This window comes from Paramormyrops kingsleyae, chromosome 1 (assembly GCF_048594095.1).
Source record: "Paramormyrops kingsleyae isolate MSU_618 chromosome 1, PKINGS_0.4, whole genome shotgun sequence".
Classification (NCBI taxonomy): Eukaryota; Metazoa; Chordata; class Actinopteri; order Osteoglossiformes; family Mormyridae; genus Paramormyrops; species Paramormyrops kingsleyae.
This window is the reverse complement of record NC_132797.1, coordinates 71465308-71491128: the sequence shown is the minus strand read 5'-3', so window position 1 is coordinate 71491128 and position 25821 is coordinate 71465308. Positions and strand designations below refer to the sequence as shown.

Genomic DNA, 25821 nt, shown 5'->3' with positions numbered 1-25821 from the left:
TCGAAAACTGATGCATAGGAGACTTTTATTTATAATTTTTACAAATACAGGAAAATAGCAATTCTTTAGTTGACACATATCCCATCTTGCTCTACAATGAGATGCACAAATACAGGCGAGAGCAAAGCACTTCTGGAGCAGTTTTTAGGGTTAAGAACTTTGCTCAAGGGTCTAACAGTGACACTCCAAGTCTACAAAGCCACACACATCCCCCAAATCATTAACGGGGAGTACAAACATTTAGTACCTCTGACAATATGACTTTAAACTCAAATGTAAAAAAGTATTTCCTACTCAGTTTTATTTCCTCAAAGTTTAAATTGTGACAAAGTTGGCAGTTCATAAGAAACATGAAAAGTTATCACAGTTAACCAACTTTCCTAATAAATATTTCTTAGAATACATTTCTAAATCACCCTGTCAGTAGTTTTTGATTAGCATAAATTAACTAATCATCAATCAAATTAATTAACCAGTAGTTGATACAAACACAATAATGTGTAAATCAGATATAAATTGCACTACCAAGCTGGAGTGATGACTGGGGAGGTACTTATGTCCCAGAGGCAGCTCCACTTCCTACCACACCTGCACCTGCTTTTCAGACACAAACTGGCCCTGTGGCTCCTCAGCTCCTGCTGGTAACAGAGCAAGGTAGACGGGCGTGATAGCGCCCTCATCTGGAGACTTGGTGGCATTGGGTCCTGCCATATCGGTCCTCACCCAGCCGGGGCAGCAGGCATTGAGCAGGATCCCATCTGTGGGCCGGTCCCGACGCAGCTGCCGAGCGTGGATCCTGGAGAGCACGGTGACGCCAATTTTGGACGCACCGTAAGCCGTCTCAGGCCAGCCGTTCTTCGTGTGCACGTTCGCCTGGGCCTCCCGCACAAAGCGCTGCATGAGCGCCACCAACTCATCCTCTGTGATGTCATCACTGCGGAAACGGGCCTGAAGTTGAGGGCTGCAGCGGTTCAGGGCGACAGAGCTCATCACACTGGACACATTCACCACTCTGCCTGTGGGCAAACGGCACCTTCAATGTCTCGCAGCTTAACTGGTTGATTAAAGTCCTTATTTGGTTTTATAGACAATGAGTTACTATTATCTGGAGAGTAAAAACAGAACTTTAACTGAGTCGCCGAATGAAAACAATATTCACACATTTAAAACGCAGACTATTCTGTTTATTTGCGAAATGACTATTTGACACAATAAAACAAAACCTCACAGGACCTCACAGACACCAAGCTCATGACCACTGCCTGCCTATCTTACCTCCTGGTTTGATGATGGGGAGAAACTCGTTACAAAAATCTCTGGTGGCAAAGAAGTTGGTTCTGAGGGTCACTTCAGCTTGGATGCCAAAGGGTGTTCTGTCAGCCACTTGGAGAGAAGTAAGTTGACTTCAGTTACAAAGGCACCATTAACCTGACAAATGTATTTCCCATTACAATAATTTCTACCGCAAAGAAGAACATAATTAATGGATAGGTGGCAAAGTTCCTGTACTATTGTACTCGGACATCCCACCTCTTCCGTCAATTGACAGTAGATCCCTGGCACCAAATAATGATGTGCAATGTCCTGGAAATGTATCCACTTACGCAGGGGTGTTCATCTACCCCTCTAAGGTCGACAACTTTTACCGCTCTCGCAGCGCAACACACACCCCCTCCGCGTCAACAACTTTCATTGTGCCCCCCTCCCGGTTCTGTCTCATCCACACCCCTGAAATCAATATATATAAGATGTAAGGTCTATTGTGCTGATCGTGCACGTATGAAAACGCCTGTTTGGTTACTTTTGAAAGCTATTCCTGCATTGTTGATTAGCACGTCCAAGCCTCCGTATTTTTCCTTTAGGAAATCCCGTGCAACACGCACGCTCGCTGAGTCTGTGATGTCCAGCTGATGGAACAGGGGGTGTAGCCCCTCCGCCTTCAGGCTCTCCACCGCCGCTGTGCCTCGGCTCACATCCCGGGCGGTCAGATACACGTCCCCAGGGAACTGCTTGCACATTGCCCGTACCACCGCAAGGCCTATACCTTTGTTGGAGCCGGTGACAAATGCAACTTTGGGCACAGACATTCCTGTTGGGAAACAAGCATAAGAAGATGTCTTCAGTATTTACGTTTGCGTTTCGTAACAATGTCAAAATGCACCCCACTTCAAGCATTATGTTTATTACTACTTACTGTTGGAGGACTCACTCAATATGTTTTGGAGCCGCTTGTGACTGAGACGCTCTTCGTTTGTTTACGCCCCCTTTGCTCAAGATCAAACTGCGCATGAGCGGAAGCGGCGCCACACAACCCGCAGCACATAGTGGGGTGGGCGGGGCGACGAGGAGCCCGGAGTACGTGTTGGAGTGCGAAAGATTGATTCCGAACTGCATGTACACGTGGTGGTGGAAGCAACGACGTAGATTTGAGTAAAGTAGGTAGGGACATGTCTTCAGTACCGTGTGTGTTTAGGGGGGCGGGGGATTCCGAGCTGATTTGGTCCCTTGCAATGCTGAAACCAAACCTACGCCTTGGGTGAAATTCACAGATTTAGGTATTAATAGATGAAAACAGCTGTCTGATAGACGTGCAGACACGTTGTTTTCCGCGTGTATCGAACCCATGAGGAACCGGACGGGGAGACGCGCTAGGAGGAAGCGGAGAAGGCTGAAGTGCGGGCAGGATCCCACCCGAGCAGGTGAATCCGGTAACAGATTTCCGTCTTCTCTTTCATGTATAACCGTATCGATTGCTGCATGCTGTTTTAACCTCTCCAGTGAGCTTGTGTCATAAATCTCAGTACGTGGAACTGAGGAGATGGCTTAAGGAGCGTGGATTCTCTTCCAGATCCCTGGTTCCTGCGCTATTCTCAGGTGGGCGTCCTTCTCAACAGACACGACGTCTGCGCCGCATTCTGAATTACAATGTTTTCCCCATTCACTACTCCCCCAGATACTGGAAGAGGGCTGATGACTATGAAGCCTGTTCAGGTAATCGACATATCTCTTAGTTCTGTTTGGACTGGATAATTTAAAGAGACTGTATCGAATGTTACAGTGTCGTTTTGTCCCCTGAATTTCCAGGCTGGTGATGTACTTATCTCCTTGCCCGAGACGTGTCTTTTAACCACCACGACTGTTCTCAGTAGCTCTATTGGTGAATACATCAGAAGGTAACTTGCAATTGGGGGATTCCCTCAGTAGATGGCAGTGTTGAGCAGTTAAGAAACTGGTCTTCTACTGATATGGGGTGAGTTTCCCGAAGCCTTCTTAACGCTACGTCGTTCGTTAGTTCTATCTTTTAACACAGAACTTAAGAACGACGTAGCGTTAAGAACGCTTCGGGAAACACACCCATGGTTGTTTCAAGGGTTTTATTTGTCATCCGCAAAATATAGTCATACTATAACTTGCAGTGAAATGTAAGTTGTATGTATGTTAAATGATTAAATTATATTAGCTGTTACTGGGGGTAAATATTGCATTCTGCATGCTTCCAAACATCGTCACTCCGCCCTGGAATCACAAGGTGTGTCTGTCCCTACTGCCTCCTACAGGTGGAAACCACCTCTCTCCCCACTTCTGGCCATCTGTGTGTTTCTCATCTCTGAGAGGCATTTGGGCTCGCAGTCACGGTGGAAACCCTACATCGACGTCCTGCCCAAATCATACACGTGTCCTGCCTACTTCTCAGACAGCGTCGTCAGCCTGCTGCCTGGTGTTCTCAGGAAGAAGGCCTTGAATCAGAGGGATGCAGTTCTGGAGATGCACTGCTCTTCACGGGGTTTTTTCCACACCCTCCAGCCCCTCTTTGCACAGCCTGTGGAGGACATATTCACCTGCGATGCCATTCGCTGGGCATGGTGCACGGTCAACTCCCGAACCGTGTATGTGCAGCGGTGCCAGAGTCCCTTCCTCTCCGGGGATCCCGATGTGTACGCAATGGCTCCGTACCTCGACTTACTTAATCATAGTCCTGTTGTTCAGGTAAATTCTGATGAATCACACACACACCTACTACACTACACCTACACAACTATTTCAACACCTTAGCATTTAGTAGATGAGGATTTACATTTAACTCATGTATCCAAAGCAGGGGAAAAGTTACAATATATATGTGCTCATTGGGATCTGAACCCACAACCTTTGTGTTGTTAGCACAGTGCTATATTGTTGAGCTGCAAGATTCAATCCAAAGTGGCAGTTTTTTTTAAGACATTCAAGCAGCTACATATTTCACTGAAGGGGATGTACCAAACTGGAAAGGGATGCAGCTGACTGGAACTGGTTTCTATCTGGTGTCAGCCTCCCTCTGTCCTTTTTGCCTCAAGGTGGAGGCCGGGTTCAATCAAGCGACAAGCTGTTATGAAATCCGCAGTACACTGGGCTGCAAGAGATTCACTCAAGCCTTCATCTGCTATGGTGCCCATGACAGCCAGCGCCTCCTGCTGGAGTATGGGTTTGTGGCGCCAAACAACCCTCACCGTGTGGTCTACGTAGACCCAGGTGAGATGAGGTGTCCAAGGGAACTGGGTGGACCTGCAGAATGTTTTTTTTTATATATATATAAACAGTTGAAAGCCCAGAAAACAGATGTGTTGTGTACTATGTGCTAGGCATCTAAGATTATGTTACTGCTCTGAAAGTTAGCATTATTTAAAAATGACCTAAACGTGGGCTGATATATAACCTGGTGTTTAGACCTCCTGCAGAAGTTCATCACTGGGACGGACAAACAGTTTTCACATAAACTGCTTTACCTGAAGGATCATCACTTTCTGGAGTGAGTGTTTCTGTTATCCGTAATGTTTCAAATGTTTCTGGATCAGACTCTGCCCTGCACACTCTCTAACAAATGTCTGTCCTTTCCCTGTCCTGCAGAAACCTGACCTTTGGGGTGGAAGGCCCATCCTGGAAGTTAATGACAACGCTTCGACTGCTGTCCCTGGGACCAGAGCAATAGTACGAGGTTCCACATGGACGATGTCCAGTTTCTGAAGCTGTTGTTTTGATGTCCCGTAATGTGGCGTTTACGTGGCCTCTGTCTCGGTCTGTTTGCTGTCCTGTAGTGCATCCTGGAAGACTGTCCTCTTGGGGGCAGCGGTGAGTCAAGATTGTGAGGAAAGGAGCGTCCATCTGGCCAGGATCTTATGCCAGCACCTCATGGAGGAGAACGCAGATGCTCTTGAGAGGGTGGGGTTCCTGCACATTCCAGGAGGGTGCTAAAGTAATAGTGGGCAATTGAATTCCGATTATACCAGTGTGGTACTCAGAAGTACTGATATTTAAGTATTTTCTAAGCTGTCTTTTGAATGGAATAACACATGTTCTGAGGGTTTCTGAGGTGATTCTCTGCGTTTCAGCTTTCCCTCATGAAGGTGGATGCAGATCTCTCTCTCACAGAGCAGCTGTCTGTGGTGGAAAGCCTCAGACGTGAGGAGCAGAAGATTCTAGGATATTCATTCGAAGTTCTTCGGGATATTCATAGTTAGTCTGGATGTAGCTACTCCCATCTGAACATCCATCCTACAATCACTTATCTTGGTCATGGTTGTGGGGGGCACCTGGATATCTCTGGCAGTACAGAATCACCTCCTGTGATAAGCAGCTGTGGACTGTGTGGCTTTTCACGCTGGACTAATTTCAGCCCTACAGACTATTCATGGGAATCATTGGAGTTTAGTAATCTGCAGCTTGATGGACAGGCAGCTATTGTCACACCTGTTGCTGTCCTAAGACGAATTTGCCTCACGCAAGGGAATTTTGATCCTGCAGGAAGAGAGTGAGAGGACTTCCTGGGGAAACAGCTGCAACACTGCGGACTTCGAGTCCATCCGTCCTCCACTGCTTCTCCCATGACACATCTGGGCATGAAATTCATGGCCAAACACACCACCAAAACCTGTTATCCTCCATGCAAAATGTATTTAAATTGAAATTGATAGGGGGGGAGAGTCAATGCCCTTCATTTCATCCTATGAACAGAAACATCCCTTTACACTGGTTTGCAGGCACAGACCAGCACAGACACATGATTGAAGGTAACAGTGTTTTCTCCATATTGTAGTTCAACCCATTTTACCTCAGCTGATGGAAAAAGTGATACTTCTGAAGATACCTCACTCAAAATGTGAAGTAGGAACACCCAAGATGGCAGCGATTGTGCTCCGAATAGGAATATGACAATGTTCTGAAAGAAATAGTTTTCTGTATTGGCCAGATCTGTGCCAAAATAATGTTATCTGCAAAATGAGAAATCCTAGTTTGTTTCACACTTATCCTAGTGTACAATAAAGGATAAGAAAATAGGAATTTTATTTAAAAAGTCAGTCACCAACACGTACACTGGAAAATTAAGAATTTTAAACCAATAACCACAAACAGTCACCATGTTTTATCCAGATGATAAAATCATACTTAAATGGAGCCGGCTTTATTAATCATTATGCTGCCTGCTTTCTATGAGGTAAGCTTGTCAACAGCACCCCTACTTGTCTGTGGTACGGTCCAGCCTCACGGTGCAGTTCTGCCATAGAGGCATATCTTCAGAACTGAATCACCACCTTCTTTCTGGCTTGCTTAGTCTGCACCATATCCATGGAAACAGCAGCCTCATACCAGGGCACCGGCTCGTCCAGCTGTGGCCTATACACACACACAAAGTTGGTCTTCCTATCTAAATGGGGACCATTCATTCATTTCTATGGAAAAAACCCTAATCCCAATCACGACACCCTTAACCACTACCCATCCCTAACCTTAACCATAAGTAACCAACCCAAATACAAGACTTCACATTTTTACTTTTTTGATTGCATTCAGATTTTTATAAAACAGGTTATCCAAATGAGGACCTCAAAAGATGTCCCCAAAAATAGGGAAATTTCAGGTTTTACTGCACTTTGGGGACAATTTGGTCTTCAAATGTGATCTATGCAAACCCACACACACACATTGTTAGCTGATCCCCCTCACACTCCCAGTCAAAATGTAGAATATGTAACCTTTACAGAGAGACTAAAGGGGCCGCAGTGAGTGTGAAATAAGCATCAGGAAGGATGTGGAGACCCAGAGAGCAGTCTGAGCCGCACATCCCCAAAAGCTGAATAAAAAGCACATCACCTGAGAGTCCCGGCTGCCAGCTTCTCCACCATGTCTCTCAGGATGTCTGATTGGCTGTTAAGGTCACCACCTATTAGGCAGCTTAGGCTTCTAAACCCCTAAAGAAAAGGCCTGAGTGGGACTTTGGACACAAGCAGGTCCAGCTCATGGTTCCTGGACGCCTGCACACATAAGGGCGTCAGTCACCACGCTCAGGATACGGAGGTACCGCCCCTGACGGGCCCGGGATGCCCCCCAGACCTCCTCATTCAGGAAGGACACTGAGGCTCCCCTCAGGAAGAGGCTGCGGCTGTCTGGGGGGTCCAGCTGGGGGAGGGGGGCACAGCAACGACGCATACGGACATAAGTTTCACACGTGAGCACTGAATTTGACAAGCCTCGAGGGGTATTTTCCTACTAGAACTCCACCCTACCTGCAGATTACGCTCTGTGGTGACCCAGTGACCTCCGACCCCAAGAAGTGAGATGACATCATGCTTGTGCGGGAGTAAGCTTTGGCCCACAGAGTCCTCTTCGTATAGCCTCACTGTCAGAGTGACACAGTAGGCAGTTCAAGATGTGTCAGATGAAGGGGGGTGTGGGGTAGGGAGAGTTATGAATGTGTACAAGCATTCGCACCTCCTGCATCAATGACCATGTCGACTCCCAGGCCTCCTGTCTCCTCCAGACAAGCCTCCACAAGGTCCACTTTTGGGTCCCAGGTGCTGATGATCCGAGCTGAGGACAGCAACACGTTATTCATACAAGACGAGTATGAATGACGACCCCCCCCCCCCCAGACTCTCAGCAGTCCCATTACAGGGATCTTCAGTACAGGGATAGTCAGAGGTGGAAGTTCAGGTCCAGCAAATACAAATCCAGATTAAGGTTTTGTGTCAAGCAACCAGTTGAGTACTCTGTGATTGTGACTCTTTATATTCAACTGGTTGGATCGAAAGCCTTGATCTGGATTTGTAATTTCTAGACCTGAACTTTCCACCTCTGGTTATAGTTTATAGCCATGTGATATCACAGTCTACTCTGGGATTTTCTTTCCTTCAGACTGACATGCTGCTTTCACTTTGCTGACAACAATCAGCCACGTGAAACCACTTTGGGTGTCTGCTTGTTTACACCTGCTCATTCATGACAAAGGTCCCCACACCAGACACACAAGACCCGAAAAAAGCCCAAAAAGGCAGAATCAAGCTGAGCGAACGGAAAGCCTCCAAGCCCTGCCTGCCTGAGATGGCAGACGAGGGCATTTAAACTCCTGACCAGGTTCTGGAGGGAGAAACAAGCAAACAGATGGCAGGCAATCAGGGAAGCAGCACCACACCCAGGGACTGGCCACGCTCACCTAGGAGAGACTCTTGGACTCCTGGGCATGTGGCAGACAGCAGAGCACAGAGAGTTAGTCAGTGAGAAGAACAGAGAGAAAATACTGTGCAAAACATAAACCCAGAGGCCTGACAGCAAGGGAAATCACTTACACAGTACATAGTGAATTTCTACAGAAGCTTACTAATCAACCTTTAATGTAGTACATACTGTATGCGTGAGAACAGTATGCATGCGCTCGGACAAATTGAAGTCACCATCTTGCATATTAGATGACAGGTCGCCTCACCCATACTGGGCCGGAGCTTCTCCAGGAGCCGCTGATCCTCCAAGGACAGAGCAGTAGCTAACACTTTCACCCCATGGTAGTGAGCGACCTGGATGGTCATCATTCCAAACGGCTGCAAAAGAAAGCCACACACGAGGAGGAGGAGGGGAAAGGAGGATAAGCAAAGGTCACCATCTTTCCAAACAGGAGAACGGGGAGAAGAAGTGCTCATATAGTTACAGGGTGGGTACGTACACTAGCGCCATCCATCACTAAAACGCTGTGCCCCGCGGCCACCCGGCCCAGCGTGTGCAGGGCTGTGTAGGCCCGCAGGCCGTCCTGGATCCCACCAGCAGCCTCCACATAGGTCACCTTCTCTGGCTTCTGCACTGCAAAGAGTCACCGACCATACAAAGAGTTACACTTAGTAACCCAGGCATGTCAGTCTGCATGCTCGGTGTCCCCTGCCTGGCCTACCGAGGAGGTGCTCGTCCATCAGAACCATGTCACACAGGCCAGACAGCTCAGCATCCAGAGGCAGAATCCCTGTTTGGACACAAGTTCAGTCACTGCTCAGTAGCACTTGGTCCACACACTTGGTAGTTTGGTTATTGTAACATCAGTTTAGATACGTAAACAATACAAGAGGCAGAGTTGGGACTTTATGTCCCTTGCAAGGTCACATAAACTCCCAATGTCTGACTGAAGGTTTCCATGCTGATGTTACAGTCCACGTAATTCCCCTACTTCACTACAGCGAGTATACATCTGCAGACATCTGCACCCCGGCTTGATATGCTTACCCACAACTTCATCGTCAGGCTGGAAAAATGTGACCTTCGGCCCAACTGTGGAAAAACACGGAGGAGAAAAATCAAACACAAATTGGGACTGATTTCATCACTTTTGTGTATTTCTGTGGTTTATGGTTCACAGCGGCCTGCTCTCTCTTTTTTTAATCACACTTAGGGACACTGACCCAGGGAAACACTGACAGCACAAGTGCCAGGGTGTCATGAGACGCAGAAAGACCTACCGCACACACATTTTGCACAAAACAGAACCTGAGATGGAGACAGAACCGCTCTGTTCGAAGGTAACAACCACATTTCCAATAAAACACTTTGTAAGATACATCAAACTACTTTTCTGACTGTAGGGAGCATGGCGCATGATTTCTTTTTACTCACAGAGGACATTGTCACTCACTGACCTTGGAGCACAATTCCAGCGATCTCCCTGCCCACTGGCAACAAGTCCCGCCGAAGCTTCAGATCATCCAAAAACTGCCCAGAACAAAAGTATGCAAAAGAAAGCAGGAGTTTGGATGCAGAGGGTGGGTAGAATGGCATACTCTATGCTCCTCTTTGCCTGGAGCACAGACATGCTGAGACGGTGCCGCCTGATTCTCTGGGCCTCCTGTGACGCCCTAACTGTATACTTATGTTCATAACGGGCATACGTAACTTCCACTTCGTTTGACTGATTACGACAGGCAACACAAAAGCTTCTTTTTATTTCATTTGAAATGGCAAATTATAAGCTCCTGCTCAAGCCGCTGTCCTAGACTGGCCCACATGCGGGGTATCTTCTGTCTCATAAGCAACTTACCCCCGTGTCCACTGGGCTCAGAGCGCAGGCTTTCACTTGAACCTTCACCTGATGACTTTCTGGAGAAACGGGAACGCTCTGCAAGGGAAAGGGACACAGACGGGTTACTTTTTAACCGAACAAGTACACATGACCGAGGGTTTGCAGGTGCCGTAATGAATATTCCGGATAGATGTCCAAAACGGGTCAGCTTGTTTCCCTTTGAAAGCTGTCAGGTACCTTCTCCTGGATGAGAAACTTGAGCTCCCCGCTTCCCTCTCTCAGCTGGCCGTACAGACCTTTCATGCTGGGGGAGGAAGCACAGCTCCAAGGGCTGCGGAGAGGAAAATGCCGTACATAATGCACTCAAATGACAGGCCATCGGTCATCATAAACCTGTCTGCGATATAGCGCCTGGCTGTCGGCCTACGGTTAAGCCAGAAAGCCGTCGGGAAGAAGCAGTACAGGACACAATAGTGCCGATTATTAGAAAATTAGAAGCAAGCTTACCCGATGCAAAAATGCTCTGTTTGTAAAACGGATAAAAATGAAAGCACGTCTCCTCCCTGCGGCTGTCACACATACAGAACTTGCTTATTGGACCTTTGAGTTCCGTATTTTCATTCAATACAGTATTTTCCTCTATTTTTCGCTTCGCCTTTACAGGGTGGATCTGCTTGTTGTCCAATTGCAGAGCCGCTTTGAGACGCACTACTGGGAATTCATTGCTGCTATTTGCTAAAAGTAACGTCAATCACCTCCATTTGTAGACCGGCGAGTGCGAGAGCCGTCTATTGAGATTCATTGGCTGGTGAACTTGTCAATCTAGGTTTCGGGGCGTGTCTACGTGCGTGCAGGGTGCGTCTTCCTTTGGTTGCGTAGCAGTACGGCGGCTCCAAAGGAGAGGGTGCCAAAGAAAGGAAAATCTCAAATTCTCCCTCGGTTGCAGACATTATTCCGCCTCTTCCACGTCTGATTTTTCTTTAACAAGGAAGCAGCTTGCCATGGATCGTTAGCGATGAGGTGAGCTGGCGAGCTTTATTCTCCGCGTTACGGGGTGGGATCACTGGAGCCGCAGATGCGGGGTGACAAGCGAGGTGACCCCGCTGGAGATCCCTGTCGACGTCCGACTTACCGACACATCTACGTGCTTTAGTCTCTATTTTGCGACCTACCGGGCCGTCTTGGCTAGGCTGACACAGGCGAGCGGGCTGCACGGCTGTCTGACGGGCTATAGCCGGTGTTTCCGTGCTGTTTTGAGGCCGATTATTGGGGGGGAGATGGCAGTTTAGGGGCGAAGCCGGCCCCGTTCCCGCTTCGGGACTGGCTGCAATGTTTCCGAAATATTTGTATTGCTGTTTGTCTGGTACATCCACAGTGCCATGGGGTGTGATTTGGAGCTGACAGTTCTGTTTATCGTTCACCACGGGTGGGGAAGCTGTACCGGTGTGATTGGGATGCATGTCCGATGGGTGTGGTAAATGTATGGTGGGTAGGGTATGTGTAAGGTGGTGGGTGTGGAAAATGTATAGTGGGGAAGGGTAACTGTACGATGGGGGTGGGGTAACTACCCTGGGATGGGGTAACTGTATGGTGCGGGCGGAGTCATTGTGTTCCTGTTATCTAGGTGTGTGGTCTTGTAAACAATTTCTGCAGTATATTCTGAAAAGGGATCGTTTTCTCTCTCTTTCTGGCATAATGACCATTTACTGTACTCTTACTGTCTTTAGTAAGAATCTGTGTGAAACAGCGTAATCGGTTAATCAGCTGTCCTCACACCACATAACTTGTATGCCTATGCTTTGACGGCTGCATCGCAGAGAATTTGCATCCCAGCTGATTTATGGTTTTTCCCCAGATGTTTTACTTGGAATAGATCCTTTCACATTTGTAGAATAGCCATAAAATGAAATTTCACAGCATATTCTGGTCATAACTCAATGAACCTACTGTCTCTCTGAAGCAGTTTGGTGCTCAACGTTTAGGATTTTCTGTTGTAGCACATGTGAAACAGACGTGATATTGAAACATTCACATTACTTGCTCAAAAGTTTTCAGTACCACACAGGGTCAAATGATTCAGTGCAAGGCCTTTTCGCTCAGGTAGGATTTACTGTTCGATTTGGTAATATTTGAAGTACTGTTCAGCTATATCCTTATTTATCTGTTTCTAACTTTTTTTCATTTGTCACTAACATCCCCTGGCATCTATAACCAGTAGCAGTCTGTGAATACAGGGTTTGCGTTTTTTTCCGTTGTGGTGAAATACAGTGCATTTGCTTATTTAAGTGTACTGTGGTCGCAAATTTATATGACATTGTGTAAACTGGGGTAGATTATTCAGGGACAAAGATCATAGTCAGGCTGCAGCCTTGTTAGTGAAACTCCAGTAAGAACTGCCCGGCTGGATACTTGCTTGTGTTTTATATGCATTGCACTGCTTTCTGTGAAATATCAGCAGTCAATGAGGTATTCAGGTTGGCCGTGTCTTGTGGACGTAATTGCTGTTTCTGAATCCTCAGACGGTAGTCTGGGAGAGGGGCAAGTAGGCTGTGGAATCTATGGGCTGTTATTGTGGTGCACATAACAGGACTCTGTCTGCCTTTCTCTTCTGTTGCGCGAGTTTCCCCATTCTCCCCTTGTTAGAACCCCAGAGGGACAGCTTTGTGTTTATCAGACAGCCTGACGTCCCCTTACACAGAGTTCTGATTTCTGTGAGATGTTTGAGTTTCAAACCTGAATGGCTAACAGTTTTAAATAAATCGTTATAATCACAGGTTTATTTAGACAACAAAGAAACAAACTTGATGTCGACTGAACGTTTTTGAATTAGATTATTTGGTTTCACTGATGGACATCAGTGAAAAGCTAGTTTGAGTGACTGAGCTTTTTGTTTGGATGGTCTCTGTTGGCAATTGTACTCTACTGTTGATGGATTTTTGGAGTGATGTCGTCTTTTAAGATGGCATAAATTGTGACTTCTGGATTGAAAGTCTTTCTTGTTTTGCTTGCATCTTCTTGTGACACCTTCCTGTAGCACCTCTCTGGGGATTCTGCAATCAAATGACGTCTAGAATACTGTTTCTCCCCATGTCAGGGCTTTTGAGCTGTCCATAGTCGCTATCTCCCCCTGCCGGTGTGATGTGAAAGCATCCATCTTGGAAGACTGTGGGATCAGAGGTTCTGACATCCTTTTCCCTTAACTTTCTCTTCCTAGCATTTACAAGTACTTGAAAAAGGGAAGAGGATCCCAATGACCTCAACATTGAAGGCGAAGAAACGTTTTTGCCACATTCTGGCATTTGTGGAGTCATCTAGCCAGAGCTGAAATATTTCACTGTAAGAGAGAAACACTGGCTTATCTGAGTGGCCCTGACTTAATGCCTCATCCTCAGAGAGTGGAAAACACTTTGACCTCATAACCGTGGTGGTCCCTGTGGTCAACCAACTTCCTTGCACTGGCCCTTGATGCTGTTGTTGCAGTTGTGTAGTAAGCGATGCAGCTGGTCTGTGACAGGAGGGTAGAAACTGAGAACGCTCAAGTGCTAAATGACTCTTGTATCGTGTAATTAATGCATAGTGTACAAGAGCGTGCCTGTGTGTGCTTGAGTGAGAGTGAGCAGCAAAGGTGTAGTATTCCCATGATGTAGGTCTAGGTTTAGGGTTTCACACACACAGACGGCTCTCATGAATACTGGTGCTGAGTAGGTCAGCACTTCCATTCATCTAATGGTTTTTACACACTGATAGCACGTCTGCACTCCAGTGTTTGTTCCCTGTGGCCAATGTGTGGACACATTTCCAGAAAGGGTCAACCATTGGGTTTGGGCCATGTTTTACTTTGGAATTTTTGCTGTTCTGACTTGAGTACTTTGTGGCCCTTATGGGAAACTCAGTCTGATCTGGAAATTCTCAGGCCTTCCTCAGTAAGGCATGCCGGGGCTGAAGTCCTGATCCCAGTTGACAAGCACAGCCTCTCCAGTGTAATGGCAAATGTGTCTTTGCCATCATACTGATCCTTTCTGATAAATACTGGGACCAGACTGATTTCTGGTGGGATCTGAGGAGAGACCTTATTTCCATGTTTATCTATGCTAACCAGGCATTGTGGTTCTGTGTTGCAAAGGATCTAATCTGCAGATGTGCTGTCTGCCTTCATGATAGATGGTTGAGTTTGTGCAAGTAGCATATGGAGGCTCGAGTTGGGATTACTACGGTTAAGCTTTTCTCATCCTTTGTATTTTTGTCTTAGACACATTTTGGCATGAGAGTCATCAAACTTGTAGACTTGCTGTGCTCTACAGATTCTTGAAGGTTGTAGAATAAGTCTCCATGAACATGTGATACTAGAAAGATCGGGTTTGGAACCTCCAGATGATCCTATGGTTCTCAGTCACTTCTGTGGTGCTGTTTATATAATCTCTCCATGTATGTAAATTGTTGCTGATGTGTTTAAACCAAAACTCAACGCTTCACCTTAGTGCCCTGTAGTATACAGGTCTAATTGGACTTGATTGTTTGTTTCTTTGCTGTTTTTCTGATCTCGGGTGTGGGGCTGGAACCTGGATAATGTGTCAAACGTGGGTTGTCATGGGGACATACTAATAATTCATTCCACCTTAGGAGAAATGGAGAGTGCCAAAGCTGCTCTTTTCCTGTCACATTAGACATGAAGTTCCTTTTGTACTGGAGGGCAAATGGCCTTGGGGGACTCAGGGACTTCCTTTGTCTTTGCTTGTTCATTCATGCTTTTGTAGCTAGGAACCCAGAAATTTTGTTTGGGAGGTTGCTTCTCTAATTTTGGATGCCATAATTTCAGCCCAGTGCAGCCTCAGTTTTGAAGAGCTGGGACTTTATCCTGAACCTCTCACGGTGAGTTATGTATCTTTCCCAACCTGGCCCATGAATATTTATGTGAACTGGTTTATGGATATTGATATAGCCTAGCAGTTTGGCCAGGCAGTGCAGAAATTCCTATTCTAAACATCATGGAGAGCAGATGGTGAAGTTTCAGCCTCCACTTGACAGTCCAGCATGGCAGCTGCTTCAGGCAGGTTACAGCCGGTATTTGGGGGTGGAAGGGCTGTCTTTCAAGTGGGTGATTGACTCAGTGTGCTGACACTGTGATGGGTTAGGCTACCTGTGCTGTATGTGATTGATTCTGTGTACTGTCATGGTGATGGTTCATCTCTCCTGACTGCGATTGGTCCTGAGTAGCCTTTGCTTAAGGAGGCAGTCTAGCTGGAACATGCAAACACCATGGTGCTGCCATTCTGTGGGGCCCGGGGGCTGGAAGTCATTTAAATGACTGGAGGCATGTGGGCGGTTGCTGCTCGGATAGTGGGTGGTCCTTGCACAGGTGTGAACATGTTCCCTCCCACATAGTCCTTATCTTGCGTTCGATTATCTCTCGGAAGTCAGAAATTCCGAGGTGAGTGACATCATGCCCGATAATCTCCCGTTCAAGTTACACACATCTCGGAACAAACATTGCATTATATTTTACCAGATTTGGAGTGAGAGAATTTTTTTCCAAGAGATAAACAAAAAACATGAACTAGTCAAACCACATTTATATAATATTGTAGTAGATTCATAGCGATATTATTTTTTCGAGAGGCAAACAAACTACATTCAAACAAAAGACACTCATATGTCTGGTAAAAATCTGATATTGCATGCTAGGATACTGTTTACGGTCATGATATGGTATTCTCTTAATCGAACACGTGCAATTACATTTATAACTATTAATATTTATAAAATAAAATTACTGTGTAAGCTGCCATGTTGAAATGACGTCACAGGGGAAACTCGGACAACAAAATTTTGTCCGACATCAATGTCATAAAAGAGGCGCGTTTCCGACGGGAAGTGACTTTTTTTGTTACGTTTCGTGACATTTTCATCCGAGTTCCGACTCTGAGACTGATATTCGGATGCAGGATTATATGTCCAGCAGTTGTCATGGGTCTTTCCCTTGAATTTCCGGTTTCATCATGGGGGAAACTTGATTTTGTTCCAGTTAAACGTCCTTGCGTGGCATGTTGTGTGTGTCATACTTTTACTGTGAGCTATCCCTTTCACTAGGTGATTGTCTGAAGTTGGCGCCCCCCGTGGAAAGTGGGTGGCTGGAATTCTACCACGCATGTGTGGGCAGCACCTTGCTGTAGGGTGGTGGGGGGGAAAAAACCTTGGCGTTGTGTCGAGTCCATAGGGCTGAACAGCTCTTCCTGAGAAATAGACAGTGACCCACGGCTGGGTGGTGCTGGGTTGCAGGAGAATGATGGCTGAAACATCTGGGGTGTGTGTATGGGTGTGTGCATACTGGAAGTTATGCCAGACTGGATTTCCTAATTGCTTGATGATTTGTGAATGGAATTAGATTAAAAACAAATCCCATACTCCTTCTACTCCGTCTGGTTTTTTTTTTGCTCTGCTCTTTTAGTGGAATGAAGGGCAGTTTTCAGCTTCAGGTGAACAGGTTCTGGCTCATGTTGGAGGTCTTTGAATCTCGCTCCTTAAACTCAGGGCTTGCTACTGGTCATTGTTTGCAGGGAGGTCCTAGGAGCCGGATAAGCGCATGACAGAAGGGAGTTTCTCCCACCGGATGTCACCGCTCAGCTTTCTTCCTTCTCATTTCAGGAGTCTGCGTCTGGGGCCTAGGTGACCGACACACATGGCTCAGTTTCCAACAGCTTTCGGAGGTGAGTAGACGGCGGGTATCTTGCCCCTGCTTGAACATGTTTGGTATGCAGCGGGTGACTCACAACCCCCAAAGCACAACCAGTGATGCGGTACCGTATGAATATGATTCTCATCATTTTGTCACATTTTCCACAAACAGTCCAACAGGTTTGACTTGGCTGATCACGTGATTAATGGGTGTGTCCTAATTTCAAAATTCAAACAATTCAAGGTGTCGCGATTAATTTCTAAGGAACATGGAACACTGGACATAGTCAGGCTCCTGCAGACATTAAGTCTGCCAAACATGGTGTGTTGCTTTGTCGTTGTGTGCAGTTGTGTGTCTTTGGGCATTGGCCCATCTTCTGTTGAGAGGCAGCTTATTGGATGTGGGGAATGTCACATGACAGTGGGCTGTTTTTATGATGTTATAAATGCTATTTGCATCTTCGTGGGGGACACCTCCCCATAATTCGTACAGCCGTGGCGGTGTTTGTGGATGTAAAATGAAACCAGTGCACTGCCATGAATAGTGCCTTTTGCCTTCCAAACCGTCTCTTCTTTCAACTCATATTTTCACTCAGGGGGTGCGGATGCCTGGGTCATCACTGTGGAGGAGCGGGCCAAACACGACCAGCAGTTCCACAGCCTGTCACCCAGTCCTGCGGGCTTCATCACTGGTCAGTCTGGGAAGGGGAATTCTGTAATGGGAATTCCACATGGAATAAGAGCACCGAGCAGGACAAGCGATTTACTGAGGTTGCCGTCCTTCACTATTCTTCCAGGTGACCAGGCTAAGAACTTCTTCCTGCAATCCGGCCTGCCCCCACCAGTTCTGGCGCAGATTTGGTAGGTGATATGGGAAGGGTTCTACACATAGATACTCCTTACAACAAAACTTAGCCTAAGGAAGGTTATCTATTTACTATGCCTAAGGGAACTCCCTGTTAAAGTACTACCAAGTTAACATTGCAGTTCATGTTTTCATATATTCAGGACAAAATTCCCACTGGGAATACTTTGGGTTCCCTTTCACAACTTGGCCTGGGCTGGTAGACACGTGCCCAGTACAGGCCTCCTTTTACAGACTGGATGGTCACGTACCCCTGTGTTTGGGTCTGCTTCCATTGAACAGATGACTGTCTCGATTTAATGTATTGTCTGTGTAAACTGTAATCTGCCAGTTGTCCTACATGGGCACCTAGTTACCGAAATCGTGCTTCTTTGAGATTTTTGTATGTTGTGGTCTCAGTAAGTAAGTAAAAATTGTTTATATAGTGTCTTTCTCAGGCAAGGGTCACAAAGTGCTGTACAGAAAGAAAACCCAGACAATGTCATAGATAAAGCAAAGTCAACCAAAGGCCTTCCTAAAGAGGGAGGTCTTTAGCAGGGGTTTCTGGTCCTGGAGAGCCACTGTCCAGTAGGTTTTGAATCCTGCCTGGCTTCTGATGAGCCACACCTGTTCTCAGGTAAATACCAGGAGCAGCAGTGGCTCATTGGAAGCCAGGTAGAATAGAAAATTTACTGGATAGTAACTCTCTGGGACTGGAGTTGAAAACCCCTGGTCTTGAGCTTACATTTAAACATTTGACTGAGTCTACCGAACTTAATGCCAGTGGGAGATTGTTCCATAGTCTGGGAGCCATAGACTGAAAGGTGTGATCCCAATGTGTCCTCAGCCTGGTGTGTGGGATAGCAAGACGACCAAACTGGACAAGGTTCTGTAGATGAATATAGGAATTTGAAATTGGATTTTGAATTCAACCGGGAGCCAATGCAAAGAAGCTGAGATGGAAGTAATGTGGGTCTACTTATGAGAGCGTGTTTAAAGTTTGGCAGCAGCATTTTTTATGGTCTGAAGGCGAGCTGAGGAACCAGATTTAGACAAGCAGGGAAAAAGAAAGTTACTGTAGTCTAAACGTGATGAAGTAAATGCATGTATAAGCACTTCCAACGCAGCTCTTGAGAAAAATAATCTCAAGTTAGATTTCTCAAATGAAAAAAGCAGTAGTGACTAAGAGACCTGGCATGAGCATCAAAACTCATAGACTGATCAAAAGCAATACCTAAATTACATAGGGATGCCTGGGAGGATGTAGAGAAAGCTTTTGACTAATTGCTGTAAGGGGGGCAAGGACTAAAACCTCACTTTTCTCAGCAGTTAGTTTCAGTCCACTAGAGAAAACAACATATGAAGGTGTTGAGGCTTTAAAGAGCTGGAGAGTTGGGTGTCATCAGCATAGAAATAAGAAATACCATTGAAAGAACTAAATACTTGCAATGACGCATGCAATAATAGAAGTATGTATAGTGAGAAAAGGATGGGCCCCAAAACAGATCCCTGGGGCACCCCATAAGTCAGAGAAGCACTAGCCAATGAAAGCTCACCCACACAAAACTCATATCAGCTAGAAAAGAAGAGAACCAGAGCAGACCCAAGCCAGAGATCCCTACTGAGTGATTTAATGTACTTAAAAGAATCTCATGATAAACAGTATCCAAAGCCGAACTAAAATCAAGCAGCAGTAGTACAGAGCGTTCACTGGCATCTGCAGCCCTCAGTAAATCATTAGACACTTTAAGGGCTGTTTCAGTAGAATGATGCTTTCGAAAACCTGACTGGAAGGGATATAGGATGTTATGCTTCTCAAGGAAAATAGTCCGCTGCTGCGCAACAACCTTTTTTAAAGAAAAGAATTTAGAGAGAAATGGGAGTTTACAAATGGACCTATAATTCTTAGGGAGTGAAGGATCAAGGCTGGATTTTTTTTCAATGAAGGATGTACAATGGCATGTTTGTAATACATAGCGACACATCCAGAGAAGAAAGAGAGATTAACTACAGATATATGGCTGGGACCAAGGAGGCAGAGGACACTGAGAAATACAGACTGCAGTCTCATGTCTCTGCTTGCCTTTGACCAGGACTCTGGCAGACATGAACAATGACGGGAAGATGGACATCCATGAGTTCTCCATCGCGATGAAGCTGATCAAGCTGAAACTGCAGGGCCACAACTTGCCCCTATCTCTGCCCCCTGCCATGAAGCTGCCCCCTTACGGTAAGCCGATCCCAACACATGGCCGGGTAACTTGCTTAGCCAGACCCTTGTGTAACAGCTGCTTCTCACTCTGTCCTCTGTAGGGATACCAGGTGTGCCCACGATGGCAGGTATCCCAGGGGTGCCAGCCGTCCCCCTCGCCCCGCTCTCCGGACTGGGCATGTCCCCCCCTCTCGTGTCATCAATTCCCGCACCCGCAGCGCCAATAGCCAATGGCACCCCTGCTATGATCCAGCCCCTACCTGGCTTCACACACTCAGGTGCGCTCTGTCCTGTCCCCTAACCTCCACGACCCCTCCACCCCCCATAAATGACTAAATTCAGTTGTGCTTTCGCCATCCAGCCGCTGCACTAAACCGAAGCTCCTCCGTCAGCCGCCCCAGCGCCAAGCTCCAGAAGGGGCTGTCTCTGGAGTCTGCCAGGTGGGTGCCCGGGCATGCTCCTTACCTCCTGAATCCAAGAGCTAGGCTTCGGACGCCCGTGCTCTGCTGTTGGTACCCGGCATGGCCACTTACACAGGTCTAGTTGCTTCCTTCCATGATCCATTGAAATAGCTGGGGGAGGGGATTAAGCTTTCTGCCCCTCACAGCCCTTTAGTGAGAAAGAGGCAGTGTGGTGCCAGGTTTGGGGTCAGGGGGAGACCCGTTTTTGGGGGAGACCCGTTTTTGGGGGAGACCCGTTTTTGGGGGAGACCCGTTTTTGGGGGAGACCAGTTTTTGGGGGAGACCTGTTTTTGGGGTTACCTGTCCTGTCCTACGTCAGTGGAGTTCTGTGGATTTTAATAAGGACATCAAATAGATAATATAGATAGATAAAATATCTGAAAATATCTTTTTACTAGTAGGTTTTAAACATTGCCTAAAGAGCGATCCAATAATCGTGGTCATATAACCAGGATATAACTTATTATTAGTATAATTTGTTGGGTTTTTGTAGACTCGCATTCCTTGCGTATCTTTCATTTTTGTGTATGTCCTGCCCTGGTCGTCTAACTTTGTGTTTTTTGGGGTGGGAAGCATGCCAGTGAAAATGGGAGAATGCAAATTAGAAAATAAGAACGAAATACCAGTTTGAGCCCCCAGTCTTTAAAAGGCTGTTACCCGAGACCGGCGCCGTGGATGCGTGTGAAATTGGCAACTCCTGAAAGGTCTTTTTATTCTGCACAACTTGCCCTGTACTTCTCGGTTGGGGGAAAAAGTCTTCGTTTCAATTTTAAATCAAGGGACAGTTCAACCCGCAACCTACACCAGCTTTATATATACATATATATTTATATAATGTGAATATGACTTGTGGGGGGTACAGAGGTAGTTCTTTGAGCTAGTAATCACACAAAGCCAGGAGATTTCCATAGCCCTAAAAAAACAACATTTCTTATGCTGTGTTTGTTTGCCTGTGGTAGCCTCATGGCGTTTGTGTTTCTTCCAATCGCAGTGGCCCGACAGCGACCCCTACAGACTGGGCTGTGTCACAGTCCTCGCGACTGAAGTACCGCCAGCTTTTTAACAGCCATGACAAAATGATGTGTGGCCATCTGACAGGTGGGCGCCGCTTGTGTGAGCTTCACCCTCCCCATGTGTTGTTTTATAAATTCTTCTTCTGCAGCAATTAAAAAAAAAAAAAAGATTCTGCATGCAGAATATGCTCTGCGCATGTTTTCATAACGCTGTTTGCACACCAGCTGAATCTGGTTCTGCTGAAGAGACTCGATCTTCTGTCAGCTATGGTCTTAACCTGTGGCCTCTTTAGAAAGGCTTCTGTCAGTGGGAGTTTGGACCCTACTGATGCCGTGCAAGATGCTGCTAGGTCACTATAACAACCCACAGTGTGGATTACATCATCCTGTAACTGGACCATGTTAATTCACAAACTTTAGAACAGGGGTCTCCTGAAGAGCTATTATCCAGTAGGTTTTCGGTCCTAAATACCAGTAAGAGGTATGGGTTCTCAGAAGCCAAGTAGGTTAGAAAACTTACTGGACAGTACAGCTCCAGGACTAGAATTGGAGATCTCTGCTTTAGAAGCTCAGTGACCAGTTAAGCTCACTGTAAGTGATGTTCATTTGAAGCTGGCGGGTCCACGGCATGGGGTTCGACGGTGTGCTGAAGCCAATTCGCTCCACTCTGTAATCTCCCTCACGGTCTGTGACTTCCTTTTCAGGACCTCAAGCGCGAACCATCCTGATGCAGAGCAGTTTACCCCAAGCGCAGCTGGCTTCGATATGGTGAGGTGGAGAATTGCCGCCGTTTTAAGCGTGGTTGAAAGTTACCAGCATCCTGTCTGTTTGCTAACTGCAAGCACAAGGTGTGCTCTGAGGTTAAAGACCTCCCTTTGGATCATGATTCTGTAGGAACCTTTCGGACATTGACCAGGACGGAAAACTGACGGCAGAGGAGTTCATCCTGGCCATGCATTTGATTGACATGGCCATGTCAGGGCTGCCCCTTCCTCTGGTGCTGCCGCCGGACTTAATCCCGCCCACCTTTCGGTACGTGAGTGTGGCTGCCCGCTTCAAGGGCCTTTGTGGCCGTTTCTCCAGCCCATCACCGGGAGTTAATAGAGGTGCTGTTTTGAACCCCTTCCAGGAGAGGGCGCTCTGGCAGCGGGATCTCGGTAACCAGTGTGCAAAGTGCCGAACAGCGTGGGGCTGAGGAGCCAGAAGAGGAGGAGCAGCAGGGCACGGAGAAGAAGCTGCCAGGTCAGGGGTCAGAGGTCGTGTGGGTGTGGTTGTCACCTCTAGCTCATGTAGCCCTGTGATGGTTTGATGGTCGCATTTCTGAACGATGGGTGTTGCACGTCAAAATGAACCTTCGTCTTCATTAATCCTGTCCGTCTCCAGTAACGTTTGAGGACAAGAAGCGGGAGAACTTTGAGCGCGGGAGCCTGGAGCTGGAGAAGCGTCGGCAGGCCCTGCTGGAGCAACAGCGCAAGGAGCAGGAGCGCCTGGCCGCTCTGGAGCGGCAGGAGCAGGAGCGGAAGGAGCGCGAGCGGCTGGAGCAGGAACGGCGGCGGCAGCAAGAGCTGGAGAAGCAGCTGGAGAAGCAGAGGGAGCTGGAGAGGCAGCGGGAGGAAGAGAGGCGGAAAGAGATGGAGAGGAGGGAGGTGAGTGAGTGCCCGGCGCATGGAAGGGGTGTGGGTGCATGGTTTCCCTGACGACCGCGACGACCCCCCCCCCCCCATCCCAGGCAGCCAAGCGGGAACAGGAGCGCCAGCGGCAGCTGGAGTGGGAGCGAGCTCGCAGGCAGGAGCTGCTGACGCACCGAAACCGGCAGCAAGAGGACATGGTCCTTCTCAAAGCCAGGAAGAAGACGTTGGAGTTTGAGCTGGAAGCACTGGTAGGTCTGCGCGGCTGTCAGTGGGGGAAGACAAACCCGAGAGTGTGATCCGGGGCCTGTAAACTGCCAGGCGCTAAAGCCTGGAGCACACCAAGCCAAATTTTGGCCGCTGGAAGCCATAGGGCCATGAATGCCGAAGACTGCCCGTTGTGGCGGTGTGTACGGCGCAGTTAGTCATTGCTGTCTTGGCCGATCGAGCATCTTCAATCACTGCTGGAGGTAACTCAGGTCTCTGATGGGGCTGTATGCCTCTCGTCGTGCTGGTGTGTTCCAGTTTAAATTTTCACCACGGATGGGAGCCGACCATTTGAATGTCGTTGTTGGTGCTACAGTCGCCCAGCCTGGTTTTTTTTCTTTTCCCCCTGGACTGTTATGGTTTTTTTTTGCAGCCGAGCATGTGGTTGGGTGAGTCGTTTATCTTTGTGGAAACATGACGGTCACTTGCCGTTTGTCCGCCAGAACGACAAGAAGCAGCAGCTGGAGGGGAAACTGCAGGACATCCGCTTCCGCCTGTCTGCCCAGAGGCATGAGATCGAGAGCACGAACAAGACCCGCGAGCTGCGCATCGCTGAGATCACGCACCTTCAACGCCAGCTCCAGGTACGGCCACTGCTCCCCGGTCTGGTCCCGGGCCGACGTGGGGCCGATGCGGACCCTCCCCTCATGCTTTCGTCCCATGGTACAGGAGTCTCAGCAGTGGCTGAGTCAGCTGATCCCCGAGAAGCAAAGCCTGAATGACCAGCTGAAGCAGGTGCAGCAGAACAGCCTCCACAGTAAGTGGCGTAGTGCCCAGGGCCTCTCTCTGTCGCCGCCCCACTGGACGAGTTGAGCGCTCGCGTTCACACTTCCGGTTCCGTCTTCAGGGGACACCCTGGCGAGTCTGCGAAAAGCCCTGGATGCGAAGGAGTCCACGCGGCAGCAGCTGAAGAGCCAGCTGGACGTGGTGGAGAAGGAGACGAGGGCCAAGATGCAGGAGATGGACGCCTTCAACACTCAGCTGAAGGTGGGGGCACGTGGTCTCATTCAGAGGCGCATATGGGGGGGACATCCAGCCGGGCCCCTCTGTCAGCTCCGTGCTGTTCTGATCCTGGGGGGGGGGGGGGTACTTTGGATGGATGAGGGGGGGAACCAGAGTACAGAGGAGGACATTAGAGGGCGCTACAGGCTTCTCTGGGGTTTGTACTATACACACACACACACACACACACACACACTACAGATACACTGTACAGGGTGTGTCAGGGCTCGCTGTCCTACCTCTCGTCTTTTCTCCTATGTTTTACTCTATTTTTGCTGCCCCCCCTCCCACCACCCCACCCCGATGTCTATGGCCTGGGCGTCTTCCAGGCCCTCGGCCTTTTCTATGAAGTAAACACGGCACGCATTGAAGGCCTGCATCTGGAGCTGCTGCAGCAGGACCATAGGGGGAGCCAGGTAGTCACCAACGGCCCTTCCTGGGCCACTGGGTGTGCTGCTCACTGCTGCCCCTGCTGGATGCTGCAGATTAGTGCACCTTTGCCGCTAGTGATTAATTCCTCAGCTAAGTTGCCGCAAGGCAGACTGAATTTGGAGTTGCTGTACTCACACACTGGGGTTCGTACTCACACTGCCTGCCTCGCTATGGATGGATAAAGGATTCTCTGTAAGTGTCAGCTGCTGTGAGGCTGGAGAGGGAGGGACCGTGTTCAGGACACTGGAGGCCTGATGTTCATTGAGTGCAGTGGCAGAGCAGCATGTGCCGCTAATGTTTTGTCTGACTTAAGACTGACGATAGCTGCAGGCTGTTGAGATTTGACACAGCGCCCCCTGTCTTTTTGCAGTATGAAGGCCTGATGGAGGAGGCACTGGTGTCTTGCCGCCCCTCCTGGCTCCGTTTTGCAGGTGTTTCCCACTCTTCTTGATTGTATCCCCCCCCCCCCTAAGGCTCATTCAGAGCTACTGCTGACCCTCTGCTTGGATTCCTGGAGGGCAGCTGTGAAAGGCAGGCTCCCTCCAAACCAGCAGGTGGCGCTCTGTTAAGCCATGCTAGTCGTGACATAGCAGGCTTGCAGTCTGCCACAGGTTACCCGTCTGCCCTGGCTACAGAGCTGTGTCATTTTCCGAGACGTGGGACAGATGCTGCAGGATATAGTTAGGAATGAAAATCTGAAAAGAAAAAAAAAAAAAACATAAAAAATTAACAATATTAAGAGTCAGAGGGGAGCTTGTATGAATCATGAATGAGCTTAGAATAATGTCTGGAGACGAAGCAAAAAGCACAATCCTTATCCATACACTGAGGGAGCTATTCATTTGGAATAAAGACCCAGATTTATGTGTCTGGTTTTGTGCTGAGTGGAGCTCAGTTTTGAGCCCAAATGCGTGGATCGCATGGGTCTATCAGAGGATGCCAGTGAGTGAATCTGGCCCCGTCTCAGAATGCAGGAGACGTTCA

At 47.9% G+C, this 25821-nt stretch overlaps 4 protein-coding genes across 13 annotated transcripts in view; 2 read left to right on the top strand and 2 right to left on the bottom strand.

The window, feature by feature from the left end:
- Window positions 1-8: 8 nt before the first annotated feature.
- On the bottom strand, window positions 9-2303 carry cbr1 (carbonyl reductase 1). 2 transcript variants are annotated; one of them, XM_023796663.2, is made up of 4 exons: window positions 2210-2303; window positions 1802-2089; window positions 1276-1383; window positions 9-1016 (listed from the first exon to the last, which is right to left on the bottom strand). In XM_023796663.2, exons 2-4 carry the CDS (start codon window positions 2085-2087, stop codon window positions 580-582), a joined length of 831 nt encoding a protein of 276 aa, XP_023652431.2. In that variant the 5' UTR covers window positions 2088-2089; window positions 2210-2303; the 3' UTR covers window positions 9-579. The 2 variants fall into 2 exon arrangements, with proteins under 2 accessions (XP_023652431.2, XP_023652347.2); XM_023796579.2 differs by having other exon boundaries at window positions 2195-2301.
- Window positions 2304-2315: 12 nt separating this feature from the next.
- On the top strand, window positions 2316-6309 carry setd4 (SET domain containing 4). Of its 2 annotated transcripts, none has more exons than XM_072698120.1 (10): window positions 2316-2699; window positions 2779-2874; window positions 2954-2991; window positions 3085-3173; window positions 3558-3987; window positions 4335-4509; window positions 4705-4786; window positions 4885-4965; window positions 5073-5196; window positions 5367-6309. In XM_072698120.1, the coding sequence occupies exons 1-10, from the start codon at window positions 2624-2626 to the stop codon at window positions 5493-5495; spliced, it is 1320 nt and encodes a 439-aa protein (XP_072554221.1). In that variant the 5' UTR covers window positions 2316-2623; the 3' UTR covers window positions 5496-6309. The 2 variants fall into 2 exon arrangements, with proteins under 2 accessions (XP_072554221.1, XP_072554222.1); XM_072698121.1 differs by having other exon boundaries at window positions 2317-2699; window positions 2802-2874.
- Window positions 6302-10982, bottom strand: cryzl1 (crystallin, zeta (quinone reductase)-like 1). Of its 2 annotated transcripts, XM_023796379.2 has the most exons (14): window positions 10814-10982; window positions 10544-10637; window positions 10325-10402; window positions 9927-9999; window positions 9517-9561; window positions 9191-9259; window positions 8969-9102; window positions 8735-8846; window positions 8465-8485; window positions 7744-7842; window positions 7539-7651; window positions 7326-7431; window positions 7126-7171; window positions 6302-6648 (listed from the first exon to the last, which is right to left on the bottom strand). In XM_023796379.2, the coding sequence occupies exons 2-14, from the start codon at window positions 10607-10609 to the stop codon at window positions 6549-6551; spliced, it is 1062 nt and encodes a 353-aa protein (XP_023652147.1). In that variant the 5' UTR covers window positions 10610-10637; window positions 10814-10982; the 3' UTR covers window positions 6302-6548. The 2 variants fall into 2 exon arrangements, with proteins under 2 accessions (XP_023652147.1, XP_023652234.1); XM_023796466.2 differs by lacking the exon at window positions 8465-8485.
- Window positions 10983-11153: 171 nt separating this feature from the next.
- itsn1 (intersectin 1 (SH3 domain protein)) overlaps window positions 11154-25821 on the top strand; it is a 33855-nt gene continuing 19187 nt past the window's right edge. For 2 of the 7 annotated variants that reach the window (XM_072698059.1, XM_072698058.1), the window contains exons 1-17: window positions 11154-11326; window positions 16949-17010; window positions 17575-17670; window positions 17776-17839; window positions 19916-20052; window positions 20136-20312; window positions 20396-20474; window positions 21487-21593; window positions 22213-22276; window positions 22403-22540; window positions 22638-22750; window positions 22892-23154; window positions 23238-23387; window positions 23847-23987; window positions 24073-24160; window positions 24251-24390; window positions 24735-24821. In XM_072698059.1, the coding sequence (XP_072554160.1) occupies window positions 16983-17010; window positions 17575-17670; window positions 17776-17839; window positions 19916-20052; window positions 20136-20312; window positions 20396-20474; window positions 21487-21593; window positions 22213-22276; window positions 22403-22540; window positions 22638-22750; window positions 22892-23154; window positions 23238-23387; window positions 23847-23987; window positions 24073-24160; window positions 24251-24390; window positions 24735-24821 (1872 nt within the window). In that variant the 5' untranslated portion in view covers window positions 11154-11326; window positions 16949-16982. The remainder of the gene's footprint in view (window positions 11327-16948; window positions 17011-17574; window positions 17671-17775; window positions 17840-19915; window positions 20053-20135; window positions 20313-20395; window positions 20475-21486; window positions 21594-22212; window positions 22277-22402; window positions 22541-22637; window positions 22751-22891; window positions 23155-23237; window positions 23388-23846; window positions 23988-24072; window positions 24161-24250; window positions 24391-24734; window positions 24822-25821) is intronic. The other 5 variants (XM_072698069.1, XM_072698061.1, XM_072698088.1 and 2 more) reach the window with 3 other exon arrangements.